Source organism: Nycticebus coucang, chromosome 3 (assembly GCF_027406575.1).
Source record: "Nycticebus coucang isolate mNycCou1 chromosome 3, mNycCou1.pri, whole genome shotgun sequence".
Lineage (NCBI taxonomy): Eukaryota > Metazoa > Chordata > Mammalia > Primates > Lorisidae > Nycticebus > Nycticebus coucang.
In genome coordinates, this window is record NC_069782.1 from 58,985,481 (window position 1) to 59,007,922 (window position 22,442).

Here is a 22,442-nt window from a genome sequence, read left to right on the forward strand (position 1 = left end):
AAGGAAAGGAAGGAAGGAAGGAAGGATCCCTCTTGTTTTCCCAGGAGTTTGCAGCCTCTATGACCATAGAGCTATGACCATGCCACTGCACTCCAGACTTGGAGGACAGCGCAAGACCCCTGTCTCTTACATAAATAATTTTTAAATGCTTCCTGCCTGGAGTTTGCCCCTCTCCCAGATGCAGAGCCTGAGGCAAGGATTCAGGGGCAAGTAGTTTAACTGGGAGGCCATCCCAGGAAGCACCAAGAGGGAAATGAAGAAATGAGACAGGGAGGGAGGAAGGGAAAGAGAAAGAGAAGAAAGAAGGAAAGAAAAAGAAAGAGAGGGAGGTAGGGAGGTAGGGAAGGAAGGAATGTAGAAAGGAAGGAAGGAAGGAAGTCAGTCAGTCCAAGTAGGGTGCTAGTGAGCAGAAATGGGGCTCAATTCTGCTGCAACACAGGGAGACCTCACAGAGTGCACTTCAGAGTTGGCTCAGCAGAGCGGTGACCTGCACAGGAGTGAGAGACTGGGGTGTTTATCTACCTGCAGAGGGATGAGGGAGCAGGGGTGTTTATCCACCTGCAGAGAGGGGTGAGAGATGGGGGTGTTTATCTACCTGCAGAGGGGTGAGGGAACAGGGTGTTTATCCACCTGTAGAGGGGTGAGAGAGCAGGGGTGTTTATCTACCTGTAGACGGGTGAGAGAGCAGGGGTGTTTATCCACCTGCAGAGGGGTGAGAGACAGGGGTGTTTATCCACCAGCTCCTGTTGATTGTTTTCAAGGGTTCCCAGGGGCAGGGACATAATTCCCTGGCACTCCACTTGGGAGCAATGGCTTGGTTGCCAGAGACAGTCCTAAGTGAAGAGGTAAGGAAGTGGGGAAGAGTCTGGGAGACAAGGGCCACATTCCCTTCACCCCCAATCCCTGTTCTCTTGTCCATCCCCAGGAGGAGTACGTCCAGGAGGGCATCCGCTGGACGCCCATCCAGTACTTCAACAACAAAGTCGTCTGCGACCTCATTGAAAACAAGCTGGTGATGACTGGGCTACCTTTGGAGGGGGGGTGTCACTGGGCCCTGAAGCCAGGCCTCAGAGACCTGGGAGAGGGATATGGCACTATCCAACCCCTCCCTCCCCAACAAAGAAAGCACTACTGAAATATCCCCTCAGCCACTTCATCCATTCATTTTACCCGCCATCTCACCTTTCATTTAGTCACTCAACAAACATTCCCCTTGGGCAGCCCTACTCAGAGTTAGAGGGTCATAGTCATAGGTCTCCCACCCTGAAGATATTCCAGTCTTGGGAAGGAGGAAAGAGGCAGGATCCCTTATGGAGCATCCACCACCCCAGGCTGCCCCCCAGAGAGCTTCCACATCCTTTCAAGCTTGCATTTGAAAACTCCCTCCCCTGCACACTGCTGCTGGCTCCAGCACTTTGCAGCCTCCACACTGGCAAGCCATGGGATGGGACAGGACAGGCTGCACTAAGCCCCTGTCCACCTCCATGCGGCTCCTGCAGAACCCGCCGGGCATCATGAGTGTTCTGGACGACGTGTGCGCCACGATGCATGCCACAGGCGGGGGCGCCGACCAGACACTGCTGCAGAAGTTGCAGGCAGCAGTGGGCACCCACGAGCACTTCAACAGCTGGAGCATGGGGTTCATCATCCACCACTATGCGGGCAAAGTGAGATCCCCCCCTTTGCCCCCCACCACCACCACCACCCCCAGCCAGGGCACCTCCTCTCACACCGCAGGGCTTCCAGGTCACAACCTCCTAGCAGCCCCAGTCTGGAAAGAGCCTCCTGGGGACCCCTGGCCAGGGCTGCAGAACCCCCTGAGCCAAAGCCCCCCTGACAGAATAGAATTCCCCACCTGCCTCATTTACCCCAACCTCAGCAGCAGACCACCAGGGCCCTCATCTATGCCCACAGTCCCCTCCAAACCCCAATGTGAACTGCTACACCCTGACCAGATCACAGCCCCCACCTTCTCATTCCAATTTGGAGAGCAAATTCACGGGCCAGATATGTAGCCACCACCATTCAAAATGGGCTGGTGCCCCTCACAGACCCTTATCCAAAGCTACAGAAATCCTGCAACTCTGCCCACAGCCCCCTTTCCAACTGCCAGGACTACAGACTCTCTCCTCATGCTCCCATGACATCAACATGAGCAGCAAACGTCCCCAGGGGCATCCCTAAAATGGGCTGGATTCCTCATCCTAGGCTACAAGGACTGCCTCAATCCTCGGTAGCAGATCCAGCCCCTAGCAACCCCTAGCCAGCAATGGAACACCCCCACCATAGCCCCCCAGCTCCCTGATTGACCAGGACACAGTACCCCTACCACCTCACCCCTCTCACCCAAGCTGCAGCCCCAACCTTCCAACCTCAACCTGAACATCAACCCTCCAGGGAGCCTGGCCCCCTACCCACTACTGGGGGAATCCATAGAGAAACCCCAACCAAACCCCATCCCCCCTGATTCCCTGACCCCAGACCAAACCCCACAGAACCCCTAATCATAATCTCCGTGGCTGTAAGCACCTCCCACAACCCATTCACGTAGGTCTCAGCCCCTCACCCCCATCCCCACACCTCCTGCAGGTCTCCTACGATATCAGCGGCTTCTGCGAGAGAAACCGAGATGTTCTCTTCTCAGACCTCATAGAGCTGATGCAGACCAGTGAACAGTGAGTGGTCCTGGGTATGGAGCCTTCCCAGCACACCCATCCTGGGACTGGAGGGAAGACCACTGGGAACCACCCCATCTTCCCCAGAGCTCTATCATATATGCTTGGGTTTCTCATTTATAGGTCAGGACTGGGGTCCAGTAACTTCTAACAAGTTCTCAGGGGATGCTGACTGCTGGCCCAGGACCCCACTTTGAGAACCACTGCTGTAGTTCTGTGTTTTCCAATATGATAGAAACTGGCCCAGAAGTGCAAGACTAGGCAACATACCAAGAACCTGTCTCTAAAATAAAAAACAAACAAAACACTAGGTAAAAGCCTAGTGTTTTGCGTTTCTTTTACTTTAACTGTGGTAAAGTACACATAATATTTATCTTTTTATTTATTTTGGGAGACAGAATCTTGTAGTCACCCAGGAGGAGTGCAATGGCTCAATCATAGCTCACTGCAGCCTCCAACTCCTGGCCTCAAGTGATCCTCCTGCCTCAGCCTCCCCAGTAGCTGGGACTACAGGAACACACTGCCACGCCCAGCTAATTTTTTAATTTTTTTGTAGAGGCAGGGTCTTGCTATGTTGCCCAGGCTAATCTTGAACTCCTGACATCAAATGGTCCTCCCATCTCAAGCCTCCCAAAGTGCTCAAGTAAGCCACTGTGCCCAGCCAACATTTATCTTCTTAGCCATTTTAAAGTATACAATTCAGTGGCATTAAATACATTCACACAAAATTTCATGCAACCATCACTACTATCTAGTTCCAAAACTTTTTTTTTTTTTTTTTTTTTTGAGACAGTCTCACTATGTCGTCCTCAGTAGAGTGCTGTGGCATCACAGTTCATAGCAACCTCAAACTCTTTTGGGCTAAAACGATTCTCTTGCCTCAGCCTCCCAAGTAGATGGGATTACAGGCGCCCGCCACCACGCCTGGCTACCAAAACTTTTGTATTACCCTGAACAGAAACCCCATCCATATCCATGAAAGAACCCAGTCATTTTCTGTTAGGGATGCTCAAGGAAAGTCTTGCTGAGATGAGGGAGTGAATGCAGCAAAAGTTATTTAACCCCTTCACAGCCAGTAGAAACAGGCTGTTTCCTATCTTTGGCTGTCACACACAGGTCTACAGTGGTAAGCATCTTTGTACAGATTTCTTTGCATACATGTGCCACCATATACATGTAGAATGGCTGCTACCAAGGGACCTTCCCATTTCCCAAGATGCTTCACCCATTGATATATTTTATGTTTTACTTGCTATTTCACATGCATGATCATGGAAGAAGTTATTAAAAGTGTACATAGGGCGGCGCCTGTCACTCAAGGAGTAGGGTGCCGGTCCCATATGCCGGAGGTGGTGGGTTCAAACCCAGCCCTGGCCAAAAACCAAAAAAAAAAAAACAGTGTACATAAATTGGCTCGGCACCCATAGCACAGTGGTTACGGCACGAGCCACATACACTGACAGTGGCAGGTGTGAACCCGGCCCAGGCCAGCTAAACAACAATGACAACTGCAACAAAAACTAGCCAGGTGTTGTGGCAGATGCCTGTTGTCCCAGCTATTTGGGAGGCTGAGGCAAGAGAATCGCTTAAGAGTTTGAGGTTGCTGTGAGCTGTGACACCACGGCATTCTACCAAGGGCAACATAGTGAGACTCTATCTCAACAACAAAAAAAAAGTGTACATAAATCAAGGACCAACAAAAACCAAAACTGGCCTTCCCTGTCTCAGCCTTCACAGCACAGCCCCACATTCATGCATCACGGCACAGAGGCAGCCCCACCTCTAAGAGAGGAAGCCTCAGAGTCCAGCTGCACCTCTGACCCCCTCAACCTCCTCCCTAGGGCCTTCCTCCGGATGCTCTTTCCTGAGAAGCTGGATGTGGACAAGAAGGGCCGCCCCAGCACTGCTGGCTCCAAGATCAAGGTTGGACCTGCCTCCCACCCACCCAGTATCCAGACTCTGCTCCTCTCCTCGTTCCAATGCCTGTATCCTCCCCCATCCTCTGTCTGTGACGTCCTCTGTCCAACAGTCTTCCTCCAGCTCTGGGGCTAGGGGGCTGGGACTAGCTTCCTTGAGGTCCCCTACTATTTAGATCCAGAAGTGAACCATTATCTTAATAATTTTTTTTGATCTTTTGGTCATTTGCCCCCCCATTTTAAAATTTTTTTGAGACGGAGTCTCAGTATGTCACCCTGGGTAGACTGCTGTGGTGTCACAGCTCACAGCAACCTTAAACTCTTGGGCTTAAGTGATTCTCTTACCTCAGCCTCCCAAGTAGCTGGGACTATCGGCGTCTGCCACAACGCCTGGCTATTTTTGTTGTTGTTTTGTTGTCATTGTTGTTCAGCAGGCCTGGCCAGGTTCGAACCCACCAGCCCTGATGCATGTGGCTGGGGCCCTAAGCACTGAGCTACGGGCACCAAGCCTATTTGCCACTTTTTAATAAATTGTAGTAAAATATGCACAATGTTAAATTTGCCATCTTGACCTTTTTTTTTTTTTTTTTGAAATGGAGTGTCCTTGGTAGAGTACCATGGCATCATAGCTCACAGCAACCTCCAACTCTTGGGCTCAAGTGATTCTTTTGCCTCAGCCTCCCGAGTAGCTGGGATACAGGCACCTGCCACAACTCCTGACTCTTTTTTAGAGACCAGGTCTCACTCTGGCTCAGGCTAGTCTGGAACCCGTGAGCTCAGGCAATCCACCTGCCTTGGCCTCCCGGAGTGCTGGGATTACAGGCGTGAGCCACCACACCTGGCAGTTCTTGAGCATTTTTAGTGCACAACTCAGTATCATTAAGCACACTCACAGTGCTGTGCAACAGTCACCACCATCTATCTCCAGAAGCTTCTCATCTTCTCAAACAGAAACTCTGTTCCCATGAAACACTGACTCCCCACCCCTTCCCCAGGCACCCACCATGCTACTTCCTGTCTCTGTGAACCTAAGGACTCTAGAGCCCTCCTGTGAGTGGGATCGCACAGGATTTGTCCTTCTGTGTTGGCTTATTTTACTGAGCATCATGTCCTCAAGTTCATCCATGCTGTAGCAGGTGTCAGAATCCCCTTCCTTTATAAGGTTGTATGATACTCCTGCAGTGTTCATCCATTCATCTGTCTTGGACACTTACGCTGCTTCCCCCTTTGGGTCTTGTAAATACAGTTGCTATGACCATGGGGTCCCATTTTAATAACGACTTATTGAGCACTTACTGGTGTCACAGGTCACAGCTCACATCAGTGTTGGCAATAAACATGGGACACTTTGCAACCCTGAGGAATTAATTAAGTGTCCCCCTCCTCCCGAAGATGGGCTCAGACGGGCTGGCCATTCACCCAGGTCACTTGGCAGAGCCTCCCTTGACATTCTCCCCAGTGTTCTCACCTGAAACGATTCCACTTCTGGTCTCCCTCCCACTCTGAGCGACTAAAATCCACAACACAAGGCTAACTTCTCAGGCACACACACAGTCCCTACTTCCAAAGTACCCATCTCCCTGAAGGACAGGTAGCAATGTGCTCCTGGGTGTTATGTTCCTTGCTCAACAAATGTTTTCTGACCACTTACCATGCACTCAGCCAAGTGGCAAGCATGGCAGCTGCAAGTGCTCCTGGTCTTGGAGTCAAGAGTTGGTAGATACTCAACATCAGCCCCATGTGCTGCGTGCTGATACACAGACCTGGGGGAGGGACACCCAGCCCTTATAGCTCATCAGCTACCAATTCCCACCCACCCCCAGAAACAAGCCAATGACCTGGTGACCACACTGAAGCGGTGCACACCCCACTACATCCGATGCATCAAGCCCAACGAGACCAAGAGGCCCCGAGACTGGGAGGAGAACAGGTGACAGCCCCCTAGGGCCCGACCCAGGCTATGCTCCCTCCAGAGTCCAGCCTGAGACTAACCCAGCTCCCAGGCTGAACCCAGGAGCTGCACAAAACCCCTCCGGGCCCCAGGGATACACTTAGAACTGACCAAGACCCCCAACCACCAACCTCCATGATGACCCAGAGACTAGCACAGCCCACAGCTTTCACCTTCAGAACTGACTCCCAGGCTGACCCTGAACCCCCTCAGACGTCAGAACTCACTCCCCTAAGCTCCCCTGGACCTCTCCTCAGACCCCAAATCTGCCTCTCTACTGCCCCACTCCCATTATCCTGCACCCCGAGGACAGGTGAGACTGCCCTGCAGACTCAGGCTGCCCACCCCCACAGGGTTAAGCACCAGGTGGAATACTTGGGCCTGAAGGAGAATATCAGGGTGCGCCGGGCCGGCTTCGCCTACCGCCGCCAGTTCTCTAAGTTCCTGCAAAGGTGAGGCTCCCCTGCCTGCCCCTGCCACCTCCCACCAGCCCCATGTGCTCTGAACCACCCCACAGCCTAGACCTCTGCCGCCAGATATGCCATCCTGACCCCTGAGACATGGCCCCGGTGGCGTGGGGATGAACGTCAGGGTGTCCAACACCTGCTTCGGGCAGTCAACATGGAGCCTGACCAGTACCAGATGGGGAGCACCAAAGTCTTCATCAAGAACCCAGAGTCAGTAAGTGTGTTTGTAAGAGACAGAGGAGAGAGAAAAGGACAGAGAGGTATTGAGAGAAAGAGATTAAGAGAAAGAAATTGAGAAAGAGTGATATTGAGAGGGAGAGATGAAGAGACATTGAGAGACTGAAAAAGATACTGAGAGAGGACTGAGAAACACTGAAAGAGAGAAATTGAGATTGAAAAAGAGACACTGAGGCTCGGTGCCTGCAGCTTAATGAGTAGGGCGCCAGCCACGTACACCAAAGCTGGTGGGTTTGAGCCCGGCCTGGGCCTGCTAAAACAACTGCAACCAAAAAATAGCCAGGCATTGTGGCAGGTGCCTGTAGTCCCAGTTACTTGGGAGGCTGAGGCAAGAGAATTGCTTAAGCCCAAAAGTTGGAGGTTGCTGTGAGCTGTGACACCACAGCACTCTACCAAGGGCTACACAGTGAGATTCTGTCTCAAAAAAAGAGAGAAGAGAGAGAGAGAGAGAGACTAACAGATAGAAATTGAGATTGAAAGAGACCAGCATGGCCTCAGGGCCTTCAGGCAACCCTGTGACCTGGGGCAGGCTTCCCCACCCTCTGGCCTTTATTTCCCCATTTGGAAAGTGGGAATAGTAATAGGTAAGAGCCACCCTGCAGGACTGGGCTGTGAGATCCAGACAGTGTCTGACACATAGTAGGTGCACAGAAAACACTCTATTCGCTGGACAGTTCTTGGTGAGGAGGCAGGTTACCTTCTTTCTGGTAGTCTATAGAGACCAGCCCCTTAGAAGGAAGGAGGAACCACAACTCATCCAGAAAGGCCTTTTTCCCTTTGTCATTCCTTCTTCCTTTGCTCCTCTTCTTTTTTCTTCCTTCCCTCTTTTCTCTTCCTCTTCTTTCATTCCTTTGTTCATGAATATATTGACTTCCTGGGCCTGAGACTAATGTCAGAGTGGGCATGTTCTTTTTTTTTTTTTTTTATTGTTGGGGATTCATTGACGGTACAATAAGCCAGGTTACACTGATTGCAATTGTTAGGTAAAGTCCCTCTTGCAATCATGTCTTGCCCCCATAAAGTGTGACACACACCAAGGCCCCACCCACCTCCCTCCTTCCCTCTTTCTGTTTCCCCCCCATAACCATAATTGTCATTAATTGTCCTCATATCAAAATTGAGTACATAGGATTCATGCTTCTCCATTCTTGTGATGCTTTACTAAGAATAATGTCTTCCACGTCCATCCAGGTTAATACGAAGGATGTAAAGTCTCCATTTTTTTTAATGGCTGAATAGTATTCCATGGTATACATATACCACAGCTTGTTAATCCATTCCTGGGTTGGTGGGCATTTAGGCTGTTTCCACATTTTGGCGATTGTAAATTGAGCTGCAATAAACAGTCTAGTACAAGTGTCCTTATGATAAAAGGATTTCTTTCCTTCTGGGTAGATGCCCAGTAATGGCATTGCAGGATCAAATGGGAGGTCTAGCTTGAGTGCTTTGAGGTTTCTCCATACTTCCTTCCAGAAAGGTTGTACTAGTTTGCAGTCCCACCAGCAGTGTAAAAGTGTTCCCTTCTCTCCACATCCACGCCAGCATCTGCAGTTTTGAGATTTTGTTTTTTTTTTTTTTTTAATTTGGCCGGGGCTGGGTTTGAACCCGCCACCTCCGGCATATGGGACCAGCGCCCTACCCGCTGAGCCACAGGCACTGCCCAGTTTTGAGATTTTGTGATGTGGGCCATTCTCACTGGGGTTAGATGATATCTCAGGGTTGTTTTGATTTGCATTTCTCTAATATATAGAGATGATGAACATTTTTTCATGTGTTTGTTAGCCATTCGTCTGTCGTCTTTAGAGAAAGTTCTATTCATGTCTCTTGCCCATTGATATAAGGGATTGTTGGCTTTTTTCATGTGGATTAATTTGAGTTCTCTATAGATCCTAGTTATCAAGCTTTAGTCTGATTGAAAATATGCAAATATCCTTTCCCATTGTGTAGGTTGTCTCTTTGCTTTGGTTGTTGTCTCCTTAGCTGTACAGAAGCTTTTCAGTTTAATGAAGTCCCATTTGTTTATTTTTGTTGTTGTTGCAATTGCCATGGCAGTCTTCTTCATGAAGTCTTTCCCCAGGCCAATATCTTCCAGTGTTTTTCCTATGCTTTCTTGGAGGATTTTTATTGTTTCATGCCTTAAGTTTAAGTCCTTTACCCATCTTGAATCAATTTTTGTGAGTGGGGAAAGGTGTGGGTCCAGTTTCAGTCTTTTACATGTAGACATCCAGTTCTCCCAACACCATTTATTGAATAGGGAGTCTTTCCCCCAAGGTATGTTCTTGTTTGGTTTATCAAAGATTAGGTGGTTGTAAAATGTTAGTTTCATTTCTTGGTTTTCAATTCGATTCCAAGTGTCTATGTCTCTGTTTTTGTGCCAGTACCATGCTGTCTTGAGCACTATGGCTTCGTAGTACAGACTAAAATCTGGTATGCTGATGCCCCCAGCTTTATTTTTGTTACAGAGAACTGCCTTAGCTATACGGGGTTTTTTCTGGTTCCATACAAAACGCAGAATCATTTTTTCCAAATCTTGAAAGTATGATGTTGGTATTTTGATAGGAATGGCCTTGAATAGGTAGATTGCTTTGGGAAGTATAGACATTTTAACAATGTTGATTCTTCCCATCCATGAGCATGGTATGTTCTTCCATTTGTTGATATCCTCTGCTATTTCCTTTCTGAGGATTTCATAGTTTTCTTTATAGAGGTCCTTCACCTCCTTCGTTAGGTATATTCCTAGGTATTTCATTTTCTTTGAGACTATGGTGAAGGGAGTTGTGTCCTTAATTAGCTTCTCATCTTGACCATTATTGGTGTACACAAAGGCTACTGACTTGTGGACATTGATTTTATATCCTGAAACATTACTGTATTTTTTGATGACTTCTAGGAGTCTTGTGGTTGAGTCTTTGGGGTTCTCTAAGTATAAGATCATGTCGTCAGCAAAGAGGGAGAGTTTGACCTCCTCTGCTCCCATTTGGATTCCCTTTATTTCCTTGTCTTGCCTAATTGTATTGGCTAGAACTTCCAGCACTGCGTTGAATAGTAAAGGTGACAGAGGACAACCTTGTCTGGTTCCAGTTCTAAGAGGAAAAGCTTTCAGTTTTACTCCATTCAGTAAAATATTGTCTGTGGGTTTGTCATAGATAGCTTCAATCAGTTTTAGAAATGTGCCACCTATGCCTATACTCTTCAGTGTTCTAATTAGACAAGGATGCTGGATTTTATCAAATGCTTTTTCTGCATCTATTGAGAGGATCATGTGATCTTTATTTTTGCCTCTGTTAATATGGTGGATAACGTTTATAGACTTGCGTATGTTAAACCAGCCTTGCATCCCTGGGATGAAGCCTACTTGATCATGATGAATGACTTTTTTGATGATAAGCTGTAATCTATTGGCTAGGATTTTGTTGAGAATTTTTGCGTCTATGTTCATGAGTGAGATTGGTCTGAAATTCTCCTTTTTGTTTGGGTCTTTTCCTGGTTTTGGTATCAGGGTGATGTTTGCTTCATAGAATGTGTTGGGGAAGATTCCTTCTTCCTCAATTTTTTGGAATAATTTCTGCAGTACAGGAATCAGCTCTTCCTTGAAGGTTTGATAGAATTCTGGAGTGAAGCCATCTGGACCAGGGCATTTTTTGGTTGGAAGATTTTTTATTGTTTCTTTGATCTCAGTGCTTGAAATTGGTCTGTTCAGGAGCTCTATTTCTTCCTGGCTGAGTCTAGGGAGAGGGTGTGATTCCAAATATTGATCCATTTCTTTCACATTGTCAAATTTCTGGGCATAGAGTTTCTGGTAGTATTCAGAGATGATCTCTTGTATCTCTGTGGGATCAGTTGTTATTTCCCCTTTATCATTTCTGATTGAGGTTACTAGAGATTTTACTTTTCTATTTCTAGTTAGTCTGGCCAATGGTTTATCTATTTTATTTATTTTTTCAAAAAACCAACTCCTTGTTTCATTAATTTTCTGAATGATTCTTTTGTTTTCAATTTCATTGATCTCTGATTTGATTTTGGATATTTCTTTTCTTCTACTGAGTTTAGGCTTAGATTGTTCTTCTTTTTCCAATTCCATAAGATCTCTTGTGAGATTGTCGATGTGTTCTCTTTCTGTTTTTCGAATGTAGGCATCTAAAGCGATGAATTTTCCTCTCAAAACTGCTTTTGCAGTATCCCACAGGTTTTGGTAGCTTGTGTCTTCATTGTTGTTATGCTCAAGGAAGTTAATGATTTCCTGTTTTATTTCTTCCTGCACCCATCTGTTATTCAACAGAAGATTGTTTAGTTTCCATGCTTTTGGGTGGGGTCGAGCATTTTTGTTAGAGTTGAGTTCCACCTTTAGTGCCTTATGGTCTGAGAAGATACGAGGTAAAATTTCAATTCTTTTGATTCTGTTGATATTTGTTTTGTGTCCCAGGATATGATCAATTTTGGAGAATGTTCCATGGGGTGATGAGAAGAATGTATATTCTTTATCTTTGGGATGGAGTGTTCTATATGCATCTATCAAGCACAGTTGTTCTAGGGTCTCATTTAAGTCTCTTATATCCTTGTTTAATTTCTGTTTAGAGGATCTGTCCAGCTCTGTGAGAGGAGTGTTAAAGGTCCCCTGTTATTATGGTATTATCAGATATCATATTGCTCAGACTGAGTAAGGTCTGTTTCAAGAATCTGGGAGCATTTAAATTGGGTGCATAGATATTTAGAATTGAAATGTCTTCTTGTTGTATTTTTCCCTTGACCAATATAAAGTGACCATCTTTGTCTTTTTTGACTTTAGTTGCTTTAAATCCACATGTATCTGAAAATAAGATTGCAACTCCTCTTTTCTTCTGAATTCCATTTGCCTGAAAAAATTGTCTTCCAACCCTTGACTTGGAGCTTTAATTTGTCTTTTGAAGCCAGGTGTGTTTCTTGCAGACAGCAAATGGATGGCTTGTGTTTTTTAATCCAGTAACCAATCTATGTCTCTTCAGTGGGGAATTCAATCCATTAACATTTATTGAGATAATTGATAAGTGTGGTAGTATTCTATTCGTCTTATTTGGTGAGAGTCCATTGCTTAGTTTTATCTTTTGCATCAGTGTGGAGGTTTGGTTCTGTCCTTTAATTTCTGAGTTCTTACTTTGCTGCTGATCCATTGTGGTGGTCAGTGTGCAGAACAGGTTGAAGTATTTCCTGTAGAGCTGGTCTTGTTGTGGCAAATTTCCTCAATGTTTGTATATCCGTAAATGATTTTATTTCTCCGTCAATTTTGAAGCTTAGCTTAGCAGGGTACAGAATTCTGGGCTGGAAATTGTTCTGTTTAAGTAGATTAAAGATAGATGACCATTGTCTTCTTGCTTGGAAAGTTTCATTAGAGAAGTCTGCGGTCACTCTGATGGATTTGCCCCTGTAGGTCAACTGGCGCTTACTCCTGGCAGCTTGCAGAATCTTTTCTTTTGCCTTGACTTTGGACAGGTTCATCACAATGTGTCTTGGAGAAGCTCGGTTAGAGTTGAGGCGACCTGGGGTCCGATAGCCCTCTGAAAGCAGTGTGTCAGAATCTTTGGTGATGTTTGGGAAATTTTCTTTTATAATATTCTCTAGTATGGCTTCCATTCCTCTGGAGCATTCTTCTTCCCCTTCTGGAATTCCTATAACTCGTATGTTGGAACGCTTCATAAAGTCCCATAATTCTGACAGTGAACGTTCTGCTTTCTCTCTCTTCTTTTCTGCCTCTTTTACTATCTGAGTTATCTCAAAAACTTTGTCTTCTACCTCTGAGATTCTTTCTTCTGCATGGTCTAACCTGTTGCTGATACTTTCCATTGCATCTTTAAGTTCCCTGATTGACTGTTTCATTTCCTTCAGCTCTGCTATATCCTTTTTATATTCTTCATATCGTTCATCTCTTATTTGATTCTGTTTTTGGATTTCCTTTTGGTTATTTTCCACTTTGTTAGCAGTTTCCTTTATTGTTTCCATCATTTCTTTCATTGTTTTCAACATGTGTATTCTAAATTCCCTTTCTGTCATTCCTAACATTTCTGTATAGGTGGAATCCTCTGCAGTAGCTACCTCATGGTCCCTTGGTGGGGTTGTTCTGGACTGGTTCTTCATGTTGCCTGGAGTTTTCTGCTGATTCTTCCTCATGGGTGATTTCTTTTATCTGTTTCCTTGCCCTAATTTTCCTTTCACTTCCTCTTGCTCTTTAAGTTCTCGTGCCTGTGGACCAGGAAGGCAAATGGAAAGTACACAGGGAGGACAATGAACTGCGGCAAAGCCTTTGTCATATGATAGTGACCTCCCGGGCGTGAGGGCGTGTGTGTGGCTTGCCCTCTGCCTCCAGTCAGGGTTTCTCTGTGGGAAAGTGGAGAGGAGCTCGCAGAGCCGCTCTGCCTCCGCTTCACTGTACACTGCTCCATATACAGTACAAAGAGTGGGCATGTTCTTATTCTAAGACCCATCTCCAGGCTCGGTGCGTATAGTCAGTGATTAGGGCACTGGCCACATACACTGGGGCTGGCAGGTTCAAACCTGGCCCAGGCCTGATAAACAACAATGACAACTACAACAAAAAAATAGCCGGGCATTGTAGCAGGTGCTATAGTCCCAGCTACTTGGGAGGCTGAGGTAAGAGAATCACTGAAGCCCAAGAGTCTGAGGTTGTTGTGAGCTGTGACACCATGGCACTCTACCGGGGACAACATAGTGAAACTCTGTCTCAAAAAAAAAGAAAAAAGACCCATCTCCAGTCCTGATGTGTCAAAGACAAACCTCAGCCCACAACTTCAGTATACAAACACCACATAATCCATCCAGCTGACAACAGCATCAGCTCTTAAACTTTCAGCACTGCCATCTTCATGCTGCCTCTGCTTTCAGGGAAAAAATAAAACAGCACCAAAAAACCAGAACACTTGCTTCTACCAGAGGCTAGGAGGGCAAAGAAGGAAACCACAACCAGGTCACCAGTCATGAACTATGCTCCACTGGACTCCAAGTGAATCTTGGGTTCCCACAGCCTGAGACAAGCTGACACACCTGGGAAAGATGTACAGAGCATGGGACAGGATGTAGGCCAGCCAGGCGCCTGCCAACTGCATAACCATGGCATCTGCTTTCATAGCGCCTGAAGGACTTTAGGAAAACCAGAAGATTGAGATGGGTCACTTTACGTTACTGCAACTAAAGCTAAGGTAACTATCTCTCACCAAACCAGAAACATTACAGAGTTTGAGAGGAAAACTCAGAGATTTTGTAGCTACAAAAATAGTCTTTCGAGGACAGGCAGAGTGGCTCACGCCTGTAATCCTAGCACTCTGGGAGGTCAAGGCAGGTGGATTGCCCTGAGCTCAGAGGTTCCAGACCAGCCTGAGCAAGAGTGAAACTCCACCTCTAAAAAGAGCCAGGTGAGGCTCAGCGCCTAGCTCATGCGGCTAAGGCGCCAGCCACATTTACCAGAGCTGGCAGGTTTGAATCCAGACCAGGCCAGCCAAACAACAATGATGGCTATAACCAAAAAATAGCCAGGCATTGTGGCAGGTGCCTGCAATCCCAGCTACTTGGGAGGCAGAGGCAGGAGAATCGCTTGAGTCCAGGAGTTGGAGGTTGCTGTGAGCTGTGATGCCACAGCACTCTACCCAGGGTGACAGCTTGAGGCTCTGTCTCAAAAAAATAAAATAAAATAAAGGTCTCTGTTTTGGGAGATCAGGAATCTTTGTACCAGTCTCTTAGACTTTATCCCCACAGTTACACTTTGCTCCAAGAAATAAAAATAGGGTGGCTATCCATTCAAAGTCCATATCATTACAATAAAAACTGTTATCACAGACCAAAATTGTCCATGGCTAAAACTGTACCTGGACACTTTCATTTGTATAAGTACCGCACACTAACTGATTGCGCCACTGGAGCTCCACAATTTGATTTGTAACAAAGAAAATGAAAGAAAGAGAGAAGCAAAGAAAAAGAACAGAATATGAGAGAGAGAGATAATATGAGAATGAATAAATCTCATCTTGCTAGTTACTTGCAGATAGAACAGAAAAATCTGACTCTGGACGGAACAGAAAAAACTGACACAACAGAAAAAAAAGGCCAAATAAAACTAGCACTGGCAAAGACTATAGGAAAGTGGGAAGAGTAATAGGTAACAGCCACCCTGCAGGACTGGGCTGTGGGATCCAAACAGTGTCTGGCACATAGTAGGTGTGCAGAAAAAACTCTATTCGCTGGACAGTTCTTGGTGGAGAGAGATAGGGTGGCTATCCATTCAAAGTTGATATCACTACAATAGAAACTCTTATCACAGACCAAAATTGTCAAAAAAAAGAAAAACTGATTAGTCACAAATTTTAGTTTGCAGATTTTAATTTGGGGAAGATAGATTGGGTGGAAACAACACATAGCAGAAACTTGGTGGTAGAATTTTATAAGGATAAGGGGGAAAAGACAGTATTTGCCCAGGGACAAACTGATTCTGATGAAAATAAATTTAGTACAATGAAAATATGAAGAAAAAAATGGAAATGTTTTAACTGTGCTACATAAAAACTGATCAAATAATTAAATTAGCTTAATGGAATTGGAAACCTTTCTCAACCAAAACTGCACTTATACTGGAATAATTCTTTTTTTTTTTTTAATACAACGAATTTTTTATTAATGGATCTCAGCAAAATTTTTTTTTTTTTTTTTTTGCAGTTTTTGGCCCAGGCTGGGCGTCAACCCGCCACCTCCGGCATATGGGACCGGGGCCCTACTCCTTTGAGCCACAGGCACCACTCATGTTGGAATAATTCTGATTTGGACTTATCCCAAATCCATATAGGCTCAAAACATCCTCAAATCCTCATGCAGTGGCTCACACCTGTAATCCCAGCACTCTGGAAGGCTAAGGTGGAAGGATTGCTTGCAGCCAGGAGTTTGAGACCAGCCTGAGCTAGAACAAGACCCCAACTCCACACATACACACACAAAATTAAAAAAAAAAAAGAAAGAAAGAAAAGATTAGCTTGTAATTGTGGTGGACACCTGTAGTCCCAGGAGTCTAAGGCTGCAGTGAGCTACAGTGACGCCACTGTACTCCAGCTTGGGCAACAGAGACCTCATCTCCAAAAAAATCCTCAAGTGTCTTACCTATCTGTTAGCTCATAATACCAAGGGTGCCAGTTTGCTAGGGCTTTTGTAACAAAGTATTACAAACTAGATGGTTTACCACAACAGTAGTTTATCCTTCAGTTCTGGAGGCCACAAGTCCAAACTCAAGGTGTCAGCAGAACTATGCTCTCTCTGAAGGCTCTGAGCATCCTTCCTTGCCACTCCCTAACTTGGTTGCCAGCGATCTTTGGCCTACCTTGGCTTACAGATGCATCACTCTGCCTCCATCTTTACATGCCCTTCTTCCCTCTGTGTTATCTGTGTCCAAATTTTCCTCTTCTTATGGACATATTGGATTGGATTTATATTGGATTTAGAGCCTATCCTAATGCAGTATGACCCCAGTCTGACTGATTACATCTGCAAAGGCCCTATTTCCAAATAAGGTCCCATTCATAGGTTTCAGGCGGGCATGAATTGGAAGGGATACTACTGTTCAATCCAGTATACCAGGATAAGTTCAAATTTATTTAGGTTTCCTGGCCCTTAAGCCTGTCTACCCCAGCCCTCCACAGCATGAAGGAGATACATTTTGAACTCCTTAAGACAGGAAGATTCATTTTCCAAATTGAAAACAAAATCTCTTCAGTGGGCAGAAATAACCTCTCAGCAAACCATACGATGCACTTCTGAGACCTCCAGACATGCCATATGAGGCACTGCACAAAAACCCAGAGTACTGGTCTGAGAAACAGAAAATGCAAACTCTCCTCAGCCCCCTGCAACCTGTGAAACTGCAGTGCTGATGTTCTTTCTGGTGGGACAACTTCTCATTTTTTAGAAATAGTTATAAACCCCCACAGCTTTGAAAGATATAAATTTTAAAACGCATTTGAACCAAGTATCTCCAGAATTCTCTTAGTTCTTGCAGGGAGCCCTTGGTTTCCTTGGAGATATCAGTTTGAAAACCACCTTGGTCACAAAAGCAGGCATCAGGGCTCTTAGCAGCAAAGTGATATTTATGTGCTTGAGAAGTTAAAAATGACCTCAGGGATCCTCCTACCTAAGCCTCCCAGAGTGCTAGGATTGCAGGCATGAGCCACCATGCCTGGCCGCATGCTAATTAGTTTTCTAAATAAAGCCCAATTTTATTTTCAGTAATATTTCCTATCTTCACTGATTGACATATTCGCTGTCCCTTTTATTTCTAAATTTCTGTTTGAATTAGGAGTTCCCCAGGCATCTGCGCTATTCCAATTGATTGTTCTATTCTCTGGCCATCACCATATTATTTTTATTACTGTAGAGTTGCAATAATTTAGTATCCAATAGGTCCCTCTCCTTGTTCACCTATTATTACTACAAACGCACAGACATTCTTCAGAGCATTTCCACTTTGGCTTACTCTATGTAATTTATCCTCTAAGTCCCCTCTGGTCCCAGTCTCTTGCAACTTAAAAGTATTTTCACTACTTTCTGTAAAAGTTTCCTTTCTGGGACTGCTATAAATGGATGTGCAGGTTGTACACTGCACAACCACATGACTGCCAGTCACGTCATAGTCCAATACATCAGATTTCATATTTACTACATTTTATTGGTTTTCTAAGGAGCAGACTGGTTCTCCTGTCTACCATGTCTGAAACTGTGGTGCACCTTACATGGATGGTGTGTATTAGCTTCATTAGCAATGTGAGAAATTACGATGTTATACTGCTTCTGGCAAGGCCATAAAGTTAGCAAGTGCAGAGCTGGGATGTGAAGCCAGAGAGACAAACCCACAGTGATAATTTAATGCAGATGTGTGCACCCCAAATGGGGAGGGTAGCCTGGGTCCAGTCATTTGGAGGAAGAATATTTTTAACCACCTGTGTGCAGAGGTGTGTGAGCAAAAGCGTGTGAGTAGAGTGGGCCCAGGGGAAATCAGGGATTGCAGCCCCTAAGGAGACACCAAAACCCACCACGGGGCTTCTTGTCCAGCTTTTCCTACTGGAGGAGATGCGAGAGCGAAAGTTTGACGGCTTTGCCCGCACCATCCAGAAGGCCTGGAGACGCCACATGGCAGTCCGGAAGTATGAGGAGATGCGAGAGGAAGGTGAGAGACTTTCTTCAGGTGGGAGGCTCAGAGTAGGGACACATAGACCTGGAGAAGCCGGACCACAATCTCTGCACCCCCTACCCTGTGTCCCCACAGCTTCCAACATCCTGCTCAACAAGAAGGAGAGGAGGTGGAACAGCATCAACCGGAACTTTGTTGGGGACTACCTAGGACTGGAGGAGCGGCCGGAGCTGCGCCAGTTCCTGGGCAAGAGGGAGCGGGTGGACTTTGCCAACTCGGTCACCAAGTATGACCGCCGCTTCAAGGTGAGGCATTAGTGGGTGGGTACATATGAGACCCTGGCTCCAGTCCAGCACCTGCACCAGAAATACACACTCACCTGGCCCAGACATACCTGTCAACACGTATATATTCCCCCAGCCTAGAAACATCTGTCCCATCACAGGTACACTCTCACCAAGCAGAGACACACCTGCCCACAGGTGTGTCTAACCATGGTAGATAGCTGTACATTAAACGTGCCTCCATGTACCCTAAACACACTTCACCCTGCCAGGCACATCTGTCCACAATTACACGTTCACTTTGCCCAGAAGTCCCGATCACAGGGCCATGTGTGTCTATCCAAGACACATCTACCCATTGTATACACCCTCACCTAGGCTAGAACACCCATAAGTTAAATATACCTTCACCTGGCCCAGATACACCTGGCCACAGGCATACTCTCACCTGACCCAGAAGGCCTAGTTCATAGGTACATGCCCAGATAGACTCAGACAGCCCTGACCACTGTATACTCCCAACCTGGTCCAGATACTTCTGTCCACAGGGATATACCACCTTACCTGTACACTCACACTTGGCCTAAATATAGCTGGGCACCTCCACCACAAACACATCTAATCACCTAGCCTGTGTACTTTTTTTTTTGTAGAGACAGAGTTTCACTTTATAGCCCTCAATAGAGTGCCGTGGCGTCACACAGCTTGCAGCAACCTCCAACTCCTGGGCCTAGGCGATTCTCCTGCCTCAGCCTCCCGAGTAGCTGGGACTACAGGCGCCCGCCACAACGCCCGGCTATTTTTTGTTGCAGTTTGGCCGGGGCCGGGTTTGAACCCGCCACCCTGGGTATATGGGGCCGGCGCCCTGCTCACTGAGCCACAGGCGCTGCCCTAGCCTGTGTACTCTTAACTGAGTCAGACATTCCTGTCCAACAGGGACACTCTCACTCATCCCTTATCACAGCTCATGTCCCAGATACTGTCATCTGCCCAGAACTTTGCCCTACCCCCACCTTAGAGAGACTTACAGGGCAGTTACACACTGAGATGACCTAAATATCTTTACCTGGATAGACACTCTCACATGGGCATTGACTGGGTGGGCCCTTGCCATCCCCTGCTTTGGACAGGTTTGTGTGACAGGTACACCCTCTCATGGACTGTATGACCTCGATGGTGCGGGCAAAGCCGTCAAACTTTCGCTCTCGCATCAGAAGAAGGTACCCACCTTACCAGGCGTGGGTACCTTCCTCTGACCCATATACTTCACCTGCTTTGGACAGAGCATGTGGCAAGTACACCCTCTCAGCTGACCTGTAGACTAGGATATTTTCACCTAGACAGCAATCCTCACTGGACCTATACAGCCCTGACCACAGGCACAGCTCAGCAGACTTGCATAGACATTCATACTTCCAACAGGTACACTCTCACCTGCCTTCTTGTACAAACTCATGTAGGTGAGAAACACAACTGCCCCTTAGGATCTCTCATGAACTACAAGGGCTGTCTAGCTGCCTGACTTGTACACCTCAACTGAACCATAGCACCATTACCTAAACTAGCCATAGTCATATGACACAAGCACTTTTGCCTAGTCCAAAGGCACTCAGGCCTTAACATTTGTGTCCAGGAGACACTCCACCTACCCTATACTTGTTCACTAGTCCAGACACCCCTTCCCAGCCAATACACCCACACTCGACCTATTTCTTATACAACTTAACAAGTCATATACCTTCACATGGAAGCCCCCCCCCCCACCTGACCTGGACACCTTCCCCTGGCCCACCAGCACCACCCCTCTGCCTGGGATTGACTCCCCAGGCTGCCCAAAGCTCCAGCCACCAGCCTCTGGTCCTGCATCCTCATAGCCCATCAAACGGGACTTGATCCTGACACCCAAGTATGTGTATGTGATTGGGCGAGAGAAGGTGAAGAAGGGACCAGAGAAGGGCCAGGTGCGTGAGGTCTTGAAGAAGAAACTAGAGATCCAGGCCCTACGGGGAGTGTCCCTCAGGTGAGACCAGGCCCCCACCTGTCCCACAGTCACCCTCCGCCTCACCTGTCCCCTTGTGATCATAGCTGCCCTCACACCTGATCATACCTGCACACCTACCTTACCTGCTGCTATACCTGTAAGCGTCTCTTGGCCCGTCTCATCAGGTTCACCTGTACCTACACTTTTCCCTTCTCCTACTAGACCTGGTTCTCTATTATATTTACCACCTTTCCTAGCCCCTTGCCATCTTCCTTCCCCTGTTCCACCTGTGCTGCACCTTACCTGGCACTATGCTGGCATCTATCTCAGAAGTCCGTTCTTCAGCCACCTTCACCAGTCTTTCCTCCCGCCCCACCCCAGTACGCGGCAGGACGACTTTTTCATCCTGCAAGAGGACGCCGCCGACAGCTTCCTGGAGAGCATCTTCAAGACCGAGTTCGTCAGCCTACTGTGCAAGCGCTTCGAGGAGGCGGCGCGGAGGCCCCTGCCACTCACCTTCAGCGACACGTAAGGCCACCACCCCACGCCCCAGCACCATCCTCGGGCCGCACTGAGCCTCTGCTTGGCCCAGGGGAACCCCGGCTAGAGCCCCCACGCTTCCTCCTCTCCCAACAGACTACAGTTCCGAGTGAAAAAAGAGGGCTGGGGCGGAGGCGGCACCCGCACCGTCACCTTCACCCGGGGCTCTGGCGAGGTGGCGGTCTTCAAGGCCAGCGGCCGGGCCCTCACGGTCAGCGTGGGTGACGGGATGCCCAAGAGCTCTAGTGAGTCTGCGCGGAACTGGGCAACGTAGACGAAGGGGCGGTCGGGAGAAGGTGGGCCCAGACAAAGAACCAGTCAAGCCTCTGGGGGCGGGGCCAGTGGGGCTGGTGAGTAGGGGGCTCCGGCGTTGAGGGAACGCTCTAGGTAGACTGTTGAAGAGGAGACGCGGCCTTGGAGCGGCGACCAATGAGTGAGCGAGAAAACAGGAGGGGCGCGGCCGGAGAGGCAAAGCTGGAACCTAATAAGTGAGGGCGTGTCCCGAGTGGACGGACCCGGGGAGCGAGGCCTGTGAGTAGGTGAGGTCGGAAAGTGGGGCCAATCACTGAGCGGAGCCAGTGTGCCCATCCTAAGAGGAGGTACAGATGGGTGAGCCAATGAGCTCGAAGGGCGGGGTCAATGGGCGGGGCCACAGTGTGAACTGGGCCTGTGGGCGGAGCCAAGAGCTTGGTCTGTTATGGCCGCTATTCAAATCCCTGCATCCTTTCCTCTTTCAGAGCCTTTGCGGAAGGCAGTGGCCCAGGGAAGACCCCGGAGGTCGGCCCCAGCCCTCATCCGGGCGGCTCCAGCGCCCCCCAGAGGTGAGGGGACGTCCCTTTCCTCTAGTGGGCTCCATGGCCTAAGCCAGACCTCCAATAACAGAATCTAACGAGCACAATTGACCACTGTCTTCTTTCTTTTTTTTTTTTTTTTTTTGAGACAAAGCTTCACTGTGTCGCCCTTGGTAGTGCCGTGGCGTCACAGCTCACAACAACTCTTGGGCTTAAGTGAGTCTCTTGTCTCAGCCTCCCAAGTAGCTGGGACTACAGGTGCCCCCCACAACGCCCGGCTATTTTTTGGTTGCATTTGTCATTGTTGTTTAGCTGGCCCTGGCCAGCCTCTAAACCTCCAGCCTCAGTACATGTGGCTGGGACCCTACTCACTGAGCTACGGCCACCAAGCCGACATCTACTTTCTTTGTTCAGAACTCTCCATAGGTTCACCTCTCCCACAGAATAAAAG

The 22,442-nt window shown here is 47.5% G+C and overlaps 1 protein-coding gene across 5 annotated transcripts in view; it reads left to right on the forward strand.

The window, feature by feature from the left end:
* Window positions 1–22,442, forward strand: part of MYO1F (myosin IF) — a 52,546-nt gene that overhangs the window by 25,779 nt on the left and 4,325 nt on the right. For all 5 annotated transcript variants that reach the window (XM_053582431.1, XM_053582430.1, XM_053582434.1 and 2 more), the window contains 13 exons: window positions 926–1,012; window positions 1,500–1,667; window positions 2,590–2,675; window positions 4,517–4,598; window positions 6,415–6,521; window positions 6,896–6,994; window positions 7,079–7,223; window positions 18,317–18,431; window positions 18,531–18,700; window positions 20,554–20,699; window positions 21,042–21,188; window positions 21,297–21,445; window positions 21,938–22,021. In XM_053582431.1, coding sequence (XP_053438406.1) covers window positions 926–1,012; window positions 1,500–1,667; window positions 2,590–2,675; window positions 4,517–4,598; window positions 6,415–6,521; window positions 6,896–6,994; window positions 7,079–7,223; window positions 18,317–18,431; window positions 18,531–18,700; window positions 20,554–20,699; window positions 21,042–21,188; window positions 21,297–21,445; window positions 21,938–22,021 — 1,585 coding nt within the window. The remainder of the gene's footprint in view (window positions 1–925; window positions 1,013–1,499; window positions 1,668–2,589; window positions 2,676–4,516; window positions 4,599–6,414; window positions 6,522–6,895; window positions 6,995–7,078; window positions 7,224–18,316; window positions 18,432–18,530; window positions 18,701–20,553; window positions 20,700–21,041; window positions 21,189–21,296; window positions 21,446–21,937; window positions 22,022–22,442) is intronic.